The sequence below is a fragment of the Chiloscyllium plagiosum genome, chromosome 5 (genome assembly GCF_004010195.1).
Source record: "Chiloscyllium plagiosum isolate BGI_BamShark_2017 chromosome 5, ASM401019v2, whole genome shotgun sequence".
Classification (NCBI taxonomy): Eukaryota; Metazoa; Chordata; class Chondrichthyes; order Orectolobiformes; family Hemiscylliidae; genus Chiloscyllium; species Chiloscyllium plagiosum.
Genome location: NC_057714.1, coordinates 44,944,719 through 44,960,244, shown reverse-complemented (window position 1 = coordinate 44,960,244; position 15,526 = coordinate 44,944,719). Strand labels below are relative to the sequence as shown.

Here is a 15,526-nt window from a genome sequence, read left to right as displayed (position 1 = left end):
TTCTACAACTCAATGAAGATGTCTTCAAGGCTGAGATTGATAGATTCTTGTTGTCTCGAGGAATTAAGGGCTACGGGGAGAACGCTGGTAAGTGGAGCTGAAATGCGCATCAGCCATGATTGAATGGCGGAGTGGACTCGATGGGCCGAATGGCCTTACTTCCACTCCTATGTCTTATGGTCTTATGGTCTTATGGCCTTTTAGTAAGTGCTGCAGAGGAAGCTGCTAAATAAAATAAGATGGTGTTGGGACAAGATATTGGCATAGATAGAGGATTGCCTGACTGACAGAAGGCACAGAGTGACCATTGTCATTCTGGCAAAATAATTTTAGCCATAGTATTAATATTTTAATTGATTTCTGAAATAGTGACTTCTATTTTTAATATTGATGAAAATAACTTCATTTTTAACAATGGCAATTTTTAAAACAAAAAGAAACAAAAATAAAATTGCCCAATTATTACAAAGACTATTACTTTAAATCTACCTGAGTACCTATATCCCTGTAACTGGGATTCTTGGAGAACGTTCCTAATTCTGTTGGGAGACTGAGTGTCATCTATTACCTTAATGAAGGAGTAGATAAGATATTATGAGCAATGAAAGACACTTGCCCATATGAATATTCTATTTTCATTGCATGTTCTATCCTGCAATTTGACGCATGGTTAAATTCATTGCATGTATAGTGCAAATTCTATAACAACTCCTTTAATAAAATATAACCTACTCAAATAAATTTACAGAACCTTTGAAACCTTGTATCGCCCACTCCCATTTCAGCTAATCTTGCTTTAAATGAAAGCCCACTGCAGATTTATTGGCCAAACTGAAATTCGTTAACTGTCCCGTCATCTTTCAGTTCTAGTATTCCACCCTCTAAATATTTCTTTCAGGACAAAATTAGGGAATAATTCAACCAAGTACAAATTTTCATCAATTGCATATGTCCAAAATTCAGTTCTTGGCCTTCACACATCACTCCACGCTTAAACCCACCTCTAGACAGATGGGGATCAATAATGATTCCACACGTCTCCATAGAAAACCTTCATTCTATGTATCAGCTATTCAAGGGAGTTTACTAGTATTCAAGGTTGGGAGATGGCAGCTCACATGTGGGCTATCCCTCACACTGCGTTGGTCTGCTAACAGAAGCTGCAAAGTGCTGCCTCCTCTCGCAGATTTGTCCTATAGGATGCTCAAATATTTCAAAGCATCAGTGCAAATTCTGAAACATTGAAGCACTACCAGTGTTTAAAGGGTCAGAAGGAGATACCTCAACCTGCTAGTTATCACAAGAGACTTCTCTGTGCAACATTTGACTATGATATCCTGATGGAAACCTTCAGGAATGCCTAACCTTTGTACTGTGTGATGTTAGTGTACGCTCTCAATAACTACTGCTTTTTCTCTTATGGTTGGTCGGACATATAATGTGTAGATGCATGAAGTTAGGACCATGTGAAGGCAACAAGCATACAAGCAGATGGATAAATAGACATTAAGTTACCAACACAAAACTCAAGGACTGTAAATGTAGACAAGTGCACATTTCCCTTGCACGAGCAGAGGCTATTTGTCAGATTGCTAAAGATCATGAAAGATTTAAGTAAATTCCAAATCCAGGCCATTTCACCCGGAAGCAAGTTTTAATTCAGTTCTCTCTGGCCTCTTAGAATCGATGATTTATTTCTCCGGTACTTTCTCTTGTCCAGCCCTCTTAGTAAATGCCATCACCCTCTTCTTTATTCTCAGAAGATTGTTGTTATTCTCCCATTTCATCTGCATTTAGGGCAAACCACTGCCTTGTTAGCTTCAGGGTATAGCATACCACAATGATGCTGCACATCCTTTCTGGTCTATACTGCAAGTCTCTGCAAGACCTGTCCAGGCATCGAAACATCATTTTAAGGAGGTTGATGGTCTTTTTCACTATGGCCTTGGTGGTACCGTGAAGAGGGTTGTATATTCATTTTGCATCAGTCAGAGTGTTTCATAAAGGTGTCCCGAATCATATTCGAAGTGGGTAGCATTTCTTTCCCAGCAGCCATCCCTGTATTGGCCTCAAACCCTGAAATGAGACAGGAACCTGTGAGTTCTCTGGTATGTAAACATCATGATAGCTCCCACAATATCCAGAACTTGGCATCTACGCTAACATATAATTCAAACTTTAATAGATCAGAAATCTTTTGTATTAGCAAATTTCACGGGTTAGTGTTAGATCTTTCTCAAAGCAACATGGGTCCAGCCAATAGCACTTAAAACTGGAAGGAGATAGTGATGGTGGAGAGTTCCACTGCCTGAGCTGGTTGACTTTTCCCATCAAGGGAGAAGAATATGAAGGACTGTCCTTTGGAGAAAATGCCATCCTTGGTGATTCGAGGATGGGATGTGGCACGCAGGGCACCAGTTGCCTTATAAAATAAGCTAATGGCATAAACCTTGACAACCAGTGGGATAGGATTGTCACCCTGTCCTCCTGAGTACAAATCCTGCTTCAGCCAAGGGCACAGTTCATCAAAGGTGGGCCAAGACATCCTTAATCAGTCAAATAAAAATAAAATACAGGAGATACCAGACATCCACAAGACTGCCTGCATCTGTGAAAAGGAAGATACAGAATTAATGCTGAGTCTGATAACTCTTCTTCAAAAAGTTCAGGAGAGCCATCCTAGACTTTAACCATTAGCCAGATCTGCTGACTTCCATCAGCACTTGCTGTTTGTATCAATCTTAATCTTCATTTGCACTGTTTTTCAGTCAGTTGAAGAAAATGACAGTGAAGTCTGAAGATACATGGTGTCAACATTCCCCTCCACCTCCATGGTGGATCTTCTCCTCTGAAAATTCTCCTTTCTCCCTCTGGAGGCTATTTTGCAGCCACTGGAAATTATTGTTTTTGTTAGCTTGCTGACAAAATGGTAATCACCGTCTCCTTCAACAATATGTTTGGAGTTTCAGTGATTCCAGCTGTGGTGATCTCCATGTGAGACCCAGGAGCAGATAATCTGTGAAGACTGTCAGAAAGGTAACGCAATTATGTTGAATGAACTCCAGAGCCCTTACATTGATGGCAATGAATCCTAATGATATAGCTTTACACAGTGCCGTATGGCAGCTTTCCAATGATGTCATTGTCATGTCTTCATAAGGAGCTCTATCCAACAGATAGATGCACAACTAATATTTTCATGTTATATTAGAAGTTGAATTCTATCTGTAAATTAATATTATGGCATCCATTCCCACCCCTATTCCCAATGAAAAGACTCCCTTCCACATGATAGAACATATCTTTGCATTTACTTTCTCCTCATAGATGTGAGGTGGCAGAGAGTATATTGTGTCACTTAACCTTGCTGGAGAGGAGAATTCTACATTGTTGGCAACCCCTGGACATGGTATTGACCCAGGTGATGACTTCAGACCAGGCTGGCAGTACCTGGTGACACAGCCTTCTCTGCCATCCTTTGAAATACCCTATCCACCAGGACCTCTCGGTCCCTTTTGGAAAATCCCTATTGTGCCATCTTCCCCCTTCTCTGATATGTTCAGATTCTGTCCTTTGTTATGACATTTTCAGAAGTCAATCCTCATCCAGGTGCACAGGGAGATTTTCAAGATTGCATGGATGTAAAATAAGTAGGAATTTTCATAGAATCATGGAATCTCAACAGTGTGGAAGCAGGCCATTCAGCACATCAAGTCCACACCAATCTTCTGGACAGTGTCCCACACAGACCTATCCTCTTAATTTATCCCTGTAATCTTGCATTTCCCATGACTAATCCACCTACCCTGCACATTCCTGGACACTATGGACAACTTAACATGGACAGTGCACCAAAACCACACATCTTTGGACTGTGGGAGGCAACCAGAGCACCTGGAGGAAAATCATGCAGATACAGGAGGAATGTGGAAACTCCATACAGACAAACCCAGGACACTGGCACTGTAAGGTAACAGTGCTAACCACTGAGCCATTGTGCCACCATTTTGTTGGAAATTCACTGAGTGACAAGTTGTGAGAATTGTTTGTTGTAAAATGGGGTGGATATTGTACATGAGAGATACCATAGCGGTGGTCTAGGCAATTAGTGAGGCAAGTTAAATGAGAGAAGATGAGAAATCTTGCTTGGCGACTCAACAAAAAACCCTCCAAAAATCTTGCCAACATAAAGACTGACGTAAATATTTCAGTAGCTTGAGATTGTCCTACATGGAAAGTCTATTTTAATGGAATATTGGAGTTGTAGGAATAAATCCCAATACATGGCAATAGTTTTCAGAGCATAAGATTATTCAGTCTTCGTAAACAGCAAGATTTAATCAGAGCCAGTCACAGTCCAAATCTTTCATCCTCGGAGAAACATCTTTTATTACCTTCAATAAAAACTCCTTTAAAAGACACACTGTACTGGTCCTCATTTTGTCTTTGTTAATTGATGGCACAGTTGAACAAGGCAATCCACTTTGTGAACAGGTTTTCATATTCTTTCCTGCTATTTACAAAGAGATCATCTCTGATACTTGAATTAAGCTGAAACCTGAGCCATGCTGTTATTTTAACAGATAATGATGTTCCTGCTGGTTCTGATTCTGTTAACTTAATGTGTCGAGAAACTATTGCAACCAGTCAATTGTGATTTAACCATTGAATCCTAGAGCAGAAACTGTACACTTTTAGAGACTTTGCCGATTTAATTTTACTTGCTCGAGAAAATGCATTAATGCAAATGACAGGATAGTCAGGACGTTAAACTAAAATTCAGAATTCTTTACTGTTTCTGAAGTCTTGAATTTACATTAGTTTTGGCACATTTGTTGTGCGAAATTCCTTTATCCACTGTTTGAATAAGTGTCACCTTTTACCAGTTAGTAACAGTAATATTCTTCTTAAGACACTGGCTGCATCATTGTCAGTATTAGCTTCTTCCTGAAGAGAGAATGTTAAATTGGAGCCCCCACCTGTTTATTTGTGTGGTTGTGAAAGGTTGCATGCCAAAGTTAATATCTCTCATTCAAAATTGTGATGATGTATTTATTAGTCATTCTCCTTCTATTGTTTAGGGGATTGTATGCTGCTTCAAGTGGCTATGACATAGCTCACAGAACAATAACATCACTACAGTTTAAAAAAAGCTTGTCTTGTTATTGTTCATTCACATTTATTGATAAATAGAAAAGCTGATTTATTCTGTCACAACCACACTGGATATATCCTTAGAGTGGTTCATCAACTGTGAATTCCTTTAGCTTGTTTCATCCCTTCTTAGTTTTTTGGGCGGAATTTTGCCCTTCTATGAGAAGGGGAGAGAGCTGACAGGAAGATGTGATTGGGTGAGTTCGCCCTGGAGAGAAATTCGTTTCCCCGTCTTGCTACTCTGCAGTTAAATGCGGTATGACCAAGTCCTTGGGTGATTTTCCTAGCTGGTCAGCAACTAAGGTCCTTAAATGGTCAAGTCATGGCCACATAAGGGGCTCACCCTGCTAGCTATCCAATTACTGCCTTGCCCATGGGCTGGAAAGTTGGCAAGTTTCCTGACTGGCACATCAGGAAAAATCTACACAACAAGTTTCGATTGTCACAATCTGAGCAATTGGGTGGGGAAAGATTTGAGTTCTGAACATTACCTCTCTCCCCTACTACTCCCACCCATCCCCACCCAAATCCTTCTTTCCCTGTGACTCTCTCATTACCAGAAGAAAGAAAAAGCGCTAAACTTCTCACTACTGGTGATGACTATAATCTTAGGGTCCAGAATTTTCCTGACACGCTAATGCAGAGTTGCCTAATCAGGCGTAACACGCAAATGATAGCAAATACTGTGTTCATGGACATGTGAAACAAAGACAGAAATGCTAGAGAATGCATGTCTGGCAGCATCTGTGGAAAGACCTATGGCAGTCTCCAAAGATGCTGCTAATGAATATTCACCTATTTGACATTTAGTCAAAAAACAACAAAAATCCTGGACTTTAACTGTTCCCATTTAAAAAGAATTGCAATACAGCTTTATGTTATAACCAAGATATAACATAAAGTTATTGCAAAATTACTGATTTCCATGCCTTTCGAAAGACCCATTGTGTGATGATGGGTTAATGGAATTAAAATCTCTCCCTTTGTGATTGATGGTGAGAAAACACTGTTAAACAAACTTTGATAAGACCATAAGGCCATAAGACACAGGAGTGGAAATAAGGCCATTCGGCTCATTGTGTCCACTCCATCATTCAATCATGGCTGATGGGCATTTCAACGCCACTTACCCACACTCTCCCTGTATCCCTTAATTCCTTGTGAGATTAAGAATTCATCAATCTCTGCCTTGAAGACATTTACCGTCCTGGCCTCCACTGCACTCCATAGCAATGAATTCCACAGGCCCACCACTCTCTGGCTGAAGAAATGTCTCCTCATTTCCATTCTAAATTGATTCCCCCTCTAATTCTAAGGCTGTGCCCACGGGTCCTAGTCTCCCCGCCTGACGGAAACAAATTCCCAGTGTCCACCCTTTCTAAGCCATGCATTATCTTGTAAGTTTCTATTAGATCTCCCCTCAACCTTCTAAACTCTAATGAATACAATCCCAGGATCCTTGGCAGTTCATCGTATGTTAGGCCTACCATTCCAGGGATCAACTGTGTGAATCTCCGCTGGACACGCTCCAGTGCCAGTATGTCCTTCCTGAGGTGCGGGGCCCAAAACTGGACACAGTATTATAAATGGAGCCTAACCAGAGCTTTATAAAGTCTCACATTGCTGTGTTTACATTCCAACCCTCTTGAGATAAGTGACAAAATTACATTTGCTTTCTTAACCACAAACCCAACCTGCAAGTCAACCTATAGAGAATCCTGGACGAGCACTCCCAGACCCCTTTGTACTTTGGGTTTTAGGAATTTTCTCACCTTTTAAAAAATAGTCCGTCCCTGTATTCTTTTACCGAAGAGCAAGACCTCACACTTCCTCACATTGAATTACATCAGCCATTTCCTGGACCCTCTCCTAAACTGTCTAAATCTTTCTACAGCCTCCCCACCTCCTCAGAACTACCTGCCTGTCCACCTAACTTCGTATAATCTGTGATCTTCACCAGAATGTCTCCAGTCCCTTCATCCCGATCATTAATATATAAGGTGAACACTGAACCCTGTGGGACACCACTTGTCACCAGCTGCCATTCCAATAAAGAACCTCTTATCCCAACTTTTTGCCTCTTGTCAGACAGCCAATCCTCAATCCATGCCAGTAGCTCACCTCGAATACTGTGGGCTCTCACCTTACTCAGCAGTCTCCCGTGAGGCACCTTATCAAAGGCCTTTTGGAAGACTAGGTAGATAATATCCACCAGATTTCCCTGGTTTAACCTACTTGTTACCTCTTCAAAGAATTCTAACAAGTTTGTCAGGCATGACCTCCCCTTACTAAATCCATGCTGACTTGTTCTATTGTGACCCTGTACTTTCTTAACAATGGATTCCAGAATTTTACCTACCACTGAGGTTAGGCTAATTGGCCTATAATTTTCCATCTTTTGTCTTGATCCTTTCTTGAACAAGGGGGTTACAACAGCGATTTTCCAATCATCCGGGACTCTCCTTGACCCCAGTGATTTTTGAAAGATCACAACCAATGCATCCGCTATTTCCTCAGCCACCTCCCTCAGAACTCTAGGATGTAGCCATTGGGGCCAGGAGCTTTATCAATTTTTAGACCTTTTAGCTTTTCTAGCACTTTCTCTTTTGTAATGGCTACCATACTCAAGTGTGCCCCTTGATTCTCCATAATTTTTGGGATATTACTCATGTCTTCCACTGTGAAGACTGACACAAAGTATTTATTAAGTTTATCAGCTATTTCCTTACTTCCCATCACTAGCCTTCCTGCATCAATTTGGAGCGACCCAATTATACGTATGCCTCGCGTTTGTTCCTTATGTATTGAAAGAAACTTTTACTATCATTTCTAATATTACTGGTTAGCTTACCTTCATATTTGATCCTCTCCTTCCTTATTTCTCTCTTTGTTATCCTCTGTTTTTGTAGTCTTCCCAATCTTCTGATTTCCCAGTGATCTTGGCAACTTTATAGGCTCTCTCTTTTTCTACGATATATTTCCTAATTTCCTTTGTCAGCCATGGCTGTCTAATCCCCACTTCCCCGCTCCCCTCCCCACCCCAGATAATCTTTTTTTTCTTTAGGATGAACTTCTGTACTGTGTCCTCAATTACACCCAGAAATTCCTGCCATTGTTGCTCTACTGTCTTCCCCACTAGCTCTGCTTCCAGTCGATTTTTGTCAGTTCCTCTCTCATGCCCTGTAATTACCTTTATTTAACTGTAACAACATTACATCCAATTTTGCCTTCTCTCTTTCAAACTGCAGTCTGAACTATACCATATCATGATTGCTGCCTCCTAAGTGTTCCCTTACTTCAAGCTCTTTTATAAAGTCTGGCCTACTACATATGCAGAATAGTCTGCTCACTTGTGGGCTCCATCAAAAGCTGTTCCAAAAAGCCATCCTGAGAGCATTCCATGAATTCTCTTTCTTTGGATCCACCAGCAACGTTATTCACCCAGTCCACCTGCATTTTGAAGACCCCATGATCACTGTGACCTTGCCTTTTTGACATGCCCTGTCAATTTAGAGTCATAGAGACGTACAGCATGGAAACAGACCCTTCGGTCCAACCCGTCCATGCCAACCAGATATCCGAACCCAATCGAGTACCACCTGCCAGCACCCGGCCCATATCCCTCCAAACCCTTCCTATTTATGCACCCATCCAGATGCCTTTTAAATGTTGCAATTATACCAGCCTCCACCACTTCCTCTGGCAGCTCATTCCATACACGTACCACCCTCTGAGTGAAAACGTTGCCCCTCAGGTCTCTTTTATATATTTCCCCTCTCACACTAAACCTATGCCCTCTAGTTCTGGATTCCCCTACCTCAGGGAAAAGGCTTTGTCTATTTATCCTATCCATGCCCCTTATGATTTTATAAACCTCTATAAGATCACCCCTCAGCCTCCAACGCTCCAGGGTAAACAGCCCCAGTCTGTTCAACCTCTACCTATAACTCAAATCCTCCAACCTTGGCAATATCTTTGTAAATCTTTTCTGATCCCTTTCAAGTTTCACAACATCTTTCCGATAGGAAGGAGACCAGAATTGCACACAATATTCCAACAGTGGCCTAACCAATGTCCCGTACAGCTGCAGTGTGACCTCCCAACTCCTGTACTCAATACTCTGACCAATAAAGGAAAGCATACAAAACACCTTCTTCACTATCCTATCTACCTGCGACTCCACTTTCAAGGAGCTGTGCACCTGCACCCCAAGGTCTATTTGTTCAGTAACACTCCCTAGGATCTTACCATTTAAGTGTATAAGTCTTGCTAAGATTTGCTTTCCCAAAATGCAGCACCTCATATTAACCTAAATTAAACTCCATCTGCCACTTCTCAGTCCATTGGCTCATCTGATCATGATCCTGTTCTAATCTGAGGTAACCATCTTCCCTGTCCACTACACCTTCAAGTTTGGTGTCATCTGCAAACTTACTAATTATACTACTTATGCTCACATCCAAATCATTTATATAAATGATGAAAAGTAGTGGACCCAGCACTGATCCTTGTGTCACTCCACTGGTCACAGGCCTCCAGTCTGAAAAACAACCCTCCAGCACCACCATCTGTCTTCTATCATTGAGCCAGTTCTGTATCCAAATGGTTAGTTCTCCCTATATTCCATGAGATCTAATCTTGCTAACCAGTCTCCCATGGGGAACCTTGTCGAATGCCTTACTGAAGTTCATGTAGATCACATCGAACGCTCTGGTACATATTGAACCCCTGATGTTGACCACTGCTGGGCGTTCTGAAAATAACTCCCCTAAGGCTATTTTGCCTTTGTGGTTCCTCAAATTCAACCACACAGACTCCACATCATCGGGCCTATGTCATTCAGTGCCATAGATTTAATTTCATTCTTAACTAACAAGACAACCCCACCCCCTCTGCCCGCCTCCCTGTCTTTTTGATAAGTAATTAGTCTTTGAATGTTTAACTGCCAGTCCTGAACATCCTGCAACCACGTCTCTGTGTTGCCTACCACATCATAATCATTCACCATGATTATGTGCCGTTAATTCATCTACTTTGTTATGAATAGTATGAGCATTTAGGTGAAGCGCCTTACTACTAATTTTCTTATCCTCATGATTTCCATCACCTCTAGTAGTATGTTCTAAGTTATCTTCCTTTTTGCTTCATTCCTAGTCTGCCTCAAACTTAAACCTTGCACACATGCTAACCTGCTGCTTATTTTTCTACTTGACTCCATACCCCCTGTTGCTCTCCTTTTCCCTTCCCCCCGACTCACAAGTTTAAAGTCCTAGTGACCACCCTATTTATCCTTTTCGCCAGAACACTGGTTCCAGATTGGTTCAGGTGGAGACCGTCCCATCAGTACAGATCTCTCCGGTTCCAAAACTGATGCCAATGTCCCATGAATTGGAATCCTTCTTTCCCACAAGAATCTCTTAACCACGTGTTTACTTCCCTAATTTTGTTATCCCTTTGCCAATTAGCACGTGGTTCGGGCGGTAATCCAGAGATTATGTCCCTTGAGGACCTGTTCTTCAATTTCCTTCCTATTGCTGGATACTCCCCAAACAGGCCCTCCTTCCTAGCCTTGTCTATGTTGTTTGTGCCAACATAGACCAGAACAACTGGATCTTCTCCCTCCCACTCCAATATCCTTTCAAGCCAATCGGAGATGTCCTGCACCATGATCCCAATCCAGCCACTCCACCACAGAACAGACTGTTATCTGCTGTGATTTTCATCTTGAAAGGCCTTTATAACTTAATTTAGAGCTGTTTGGAAATTACAAATTTTCAATCAGACGTTATTTTGGAAGATCTTTTGCTTGAAAAAATTGGGCAATATCAAAACCCAGTCATGATGTATACTGTTTTGACAGCTAAACTATATGTTAATATTGATGTAATTTCCAGAAACATCCTCTGATTAATACAAATGGGCACATATTCAATGTAACATTTTGTAGATAAAATTGTACAAAGTTGATTTCCACTTCTTCCAACTTTTATCATCTAATGCTCATTTCGGCATCCCGAATTGGCTATAACGTCACTGAAGAATTAGGGAACAGTATTTTGGAGAACACTTACCTCCATTGGCAATTGCATGATTCCGAGGGGGATCGATTTGCGTGCCTCATTCTGCGCATGCGCTGGTGTCCGTGCCGAAATCTCCGTGCTGTTCTACACAGTGGCATTGTCAGTGCCAGTCTTCATGCCATTCTGCACATGCGCTGATGTCAGCTGCCAACAGAGCAGCTTTCTGTGAGAGGTACTGTACAGAGAGAGCTTTCTGACATTTTCTAAATGTACTGTGTTAAATTTACTTTTGCTTCATTAATAAATACGATTTCAACCTTTATTCGGGCTGTGCTATACTTTGCATTAGATGTTTGAGTGATTTTGAGTGATTGTGACTGATAGTTGTGGCTGGTCCACCCCCAATCCCACCTTTCCCACAAGCCCCATTATTTCTATTAAGGGATTTGTATTTTATAAATGAGATTTCGCTGTAACGCAACTATGGCATTATAGGAGAACTACCTGTACTTTCATTTTCTCTTTTTTGCCACAATTCTTGGTCATCTTCGGTTTACATTTTGAAATAAAAATTATTCTTGGTAATTACATTCATAGGTTTGATTCCTGTACTGTGCTAAAATAGCTGATCTTAACCAGGATAGTGTCAGGGCACAATCAGCAATGATAGCCCTGGGTCAGGGAAAGAAAGAATTAGAAGATGCTGGAAATATGCAGCAGGTCAGGCAGTAGAATGGAACAAGAATGTTACTTCTATTCCTTTCTCCATAAATTCTCTCTGAACTGCTTAATGTTTCCAGCATTTCTCTTTATTATTTATTTTTCCAATATCCACAGTACTTTGGTTGGGAACTCTTGAGACGTTGAAGGATTATAGGGTCAAGACAGGAAAATGGATTTGAAGATGATTAAATCAGCCATGATCTCATTGAAGGGCAGAGCTCAGTTAATGGGCTGAATGGCCTACTTCTACTCCCATGCATTTTGGTCTTATCATAGCCTTTAAATGGCATTAGAAATTGAGAGTTAGTTGGGAAAATGTGGCAAGATCAGTTGTAATGAGATTCTGGGTATCAAGAAAAAAGACTGATTCTGCCACCAATAAGTGATTCCAACTTTGCTTTGAAGTTACTTGCGCTAATGATGGAAACCATGTTCTCATTTATTTTGCCACACCTGAATTTATTTTATAATTTCTCTTCAGACTTTCTGTTTCCTATTTGTCAGAGGTCAGCATGCTTATGACTTATTAATATTAAGCATATGTTTTGTCTAATGAAAACATATTGGGAAATGTTTTTGGTCATAAGTGGTCAATTAAATCCACATCAAACTTATTGGATGACTGTTTTCTACTCCCATGCATTTTGGTCTTATCATAGCCTTTAAATGGCATTAGAAATTGAGAGTTAGTTGGGAAAATGTGGCAAGATCAGTTGTAATGAGATTCTGGGTATCAAGAAAAAAGACTGATTCTGCCACCAATAAGTGATTCCAACTTTGCTTTGAAGTTACTTGCACTAATGATGAAAACCATGTTCTCATTTATTTTGCCACACCTGAATTTATTTTATAATTTCTCTTCTGTTTCCTATTTTTCAGAGGTCAGCATGCTTATGACTTATAAATATTAAGCATATGTTTTATCTAATGAAAACATATTGGGAAATGTTTTTGGTCATAAGTGGTCAATTAAATCCACATCAAACTTATTGGATGACTGTTTTCCTTTTCTTAACTTCCAGAAACTTTTTAGATTTTGATGTGCTCTACGTTTTTGAAACTATTTTATCATTTTGTTGACAGGGGCAAGTTGTGTTTAGAAATGGAGAGCGAATGGGAACTATCATATTCTCACAATTTCAAGGTAAGCTGCTGGTTGTGAACAGTTTGTGGATGTATTTTCGTAAATAGCTTTTTCCAAAATTTTTTAATGTTCACTGGCTCCGCACACTATTTGAACAGCTATTGCACAGCAGTACCTCTACCTGGACATCTAACTTGGGCTTCCAAGCTCCACCATATCATTTTCTCTATCATCCATTGCCAGGGAGCTTTGAAATAAGCTGTGCTATAATTTTATTGTCATTCATGTGAAAAAGAACACCTTTCTTTAGTTTTCCCTAAAGTAAATTCCTTTCAGGACAACTTACCTTTCATTGTGCTTGGCTCCCAATTGTCTATTATATTTATGACAAATGAGGACAAGAAAGACAGAATGCTGCTATGAACACATAGGGGTCCTTTATAAAAGCAAAGTGAATGTTGGAAATCTGCAAGACAGCAAGTAGTGGGGTTATTCCAGGTCTGGCAGCACCTGTGAAGTTGAACAGAGTTAATGTTTCAGTTCTATATGAGTCTTCTAAAGAAATCAAGTTCTGGGTTTTAAAGAAAAGCAATATTGCACTCAACCTGCTAACTCTCTCACAGATGCTGGTAGACTTCTTGAGTTTCTCAAGCACTTGATTGATTATTCAGCATCCATGATACAGGCCAAAATCAAGCAAAATAGGTGGAGAAAAATAAAAGTAAAAGGTAGGGAAGAGAAATCTAATACCACATCTTACTCAATGGTTTACAGCCATCATTCTTTTAAAGATTATTACTTCTCTACCATAGAAAGGTGATGGTGATAATCTGTACAGAAATGTGCCCAATTTCCCTGCATTTTGGCATGCTCAATCCAAGGTCAGGCATCTAGAAAGATGGCTATCTTGCTGTCCCCTTCAAAAATCAAATCTTTGAGACAAGAGAGGTTTACAATTTTGCATCATGGCAATAAAATATCTCTGGATAATGTTAATGCCATTGTTTTAAAAAAGTCTTTAAAAAGAAACCTCTGCTTCAATAAATCTGCTCTTCAGTTTGTCTTGATTGTCATATTCTGCCAATTAGACCGTGGAAATGATTTGTGCCCCAGTAGGAGAATATTGTCATAAATAAAATTATTATATTTCATAGATGGTTACTAGAGGGTAACAATCAAACAAAATGGAGTCATTAACGTTCAGATTCCTTTGCTATAATTTGAAGAAATAATGCTGAAGACTTTACCAAATATGTCAGAATATTTGGGATGAGATTTTTCACATTGACAAGCCTGCAAACATACTTGTATTCAGCAACAGTCTGGTGTAACAGTTAATGGTCTCCTAACCTCTGATCTGAAGTTACTCATTTATGTGAAATATGCTGTACTGGCCATTGCTGACATTTCTTTTTTTTTTGCTTTTGACCAATTCCAAGCAAGAGAGTATTCAGCTTATTTGAGCAAAACATCTCTTGACCTGTCTAAGGATTACAGATTTAAAAGAAGGCTTACATTAATACTGTTAATGCTCAGACGTCACAGATTAAAAAGAAACACTCAACAAATCCTACTAGATAGAAAATAATCCAGGGAAAAGGAATAAGAAAGACAAGGGCATTCATTAAAGGTACCTGGGCACTCACCACGAAGGTCCCTGAGACAGCAAGTCGCTTGTGGTCATGCTGGTATTTTGGCATGAATATTTTTGGATATTTTATGTGTGTGGGAGGTGTAGAGATCGAACACCTAAGGTCTTTTCATGGTTGGCACCCTTGTAATACTGCTACAGAAGCCAGTCTCGTGTACATTGCCAGTACTTAAGATTAGCTCACAGGTGCCATGAACTTAGTATTTCCAATTGAATTTGTTAAGTGTGTGTGGTTAGAAAGTTTTGATTCAGTATGAGGATGTACCTACTAGAGAAGGTGCAAAACTTGACCTACTCTTGGGAAATAAGGCAGGGCAGGTGACTGAGGTGAAAGTTAGGGCTGTAGATGCTGGAGATCAGAGTCAAGATTAAAGTGGTGCTGGAAAAGCACAGCAGGTCACGCAGCATTCAAGGAGCAGGAAATTTGATGTTTCGGGCAGGAGCCCTTCATCAGGAATGAGGTGACTAGGTGTCAGTGGGGGAGCACTTTGGGGCCAGCAACCATATTTCTATTAGTTTTAAAATAGTGATGGAAAAGGATAGACTGGATCTAAAAGTTGAAGTTCTAAATTGGAGGAAGGCTACTTTTGAAGGTATTAGGCAAGAACGTTCGAAAACTGATTGGGGGCAGATGTTCACAGGTAAAGGGACAGCTGGAAAATGGAAAGCTTTCAGAAATGAGATAACGAGAGTCCAGAGACAGTATATTCCTGTTGGGGTGAAAGGAAAGGCTGGTAGTTGTAGGGAATGCTGGATGACTAGAGAAATTGAGGTTTAGTTAAGAAAAAGAAGGAAGATTGAGTGAATCCTTAAAAGAGTATAAAGGCAGGAGAAATATACTTAAAAGGGAATCAGGAGGGCAAAACGGAGACATGAGATAGCTTTGGCAAATAG

General features: G+C 40.3%; 1 protein-coding gene across 2 annotated transcripts in view; it reads left to right on the top strand.

The window, feature by feature from the left end:
* The window catches only part of gabbr2 (gamma-aminobutyric acid (GABA) B receptor, 2), a 968,870-nt gene that overhangs the window by 778,521 nt on the left and 174,823 nt on the right, over positions 1–15,526 (top strand). For both annotated transcript variants that reach the window (XM_043689956.1, XM_043689957.1), the window contains exon 8: positions 12,981–13,041. In XM_043689956.1, the coding sequence (XP_043545891.1) occupies positions 12,981–13,041 (61 nt within the window). The remainder of the gene's footprint in view (positions 1–12,980; positions 13,042–15,526) is intronic.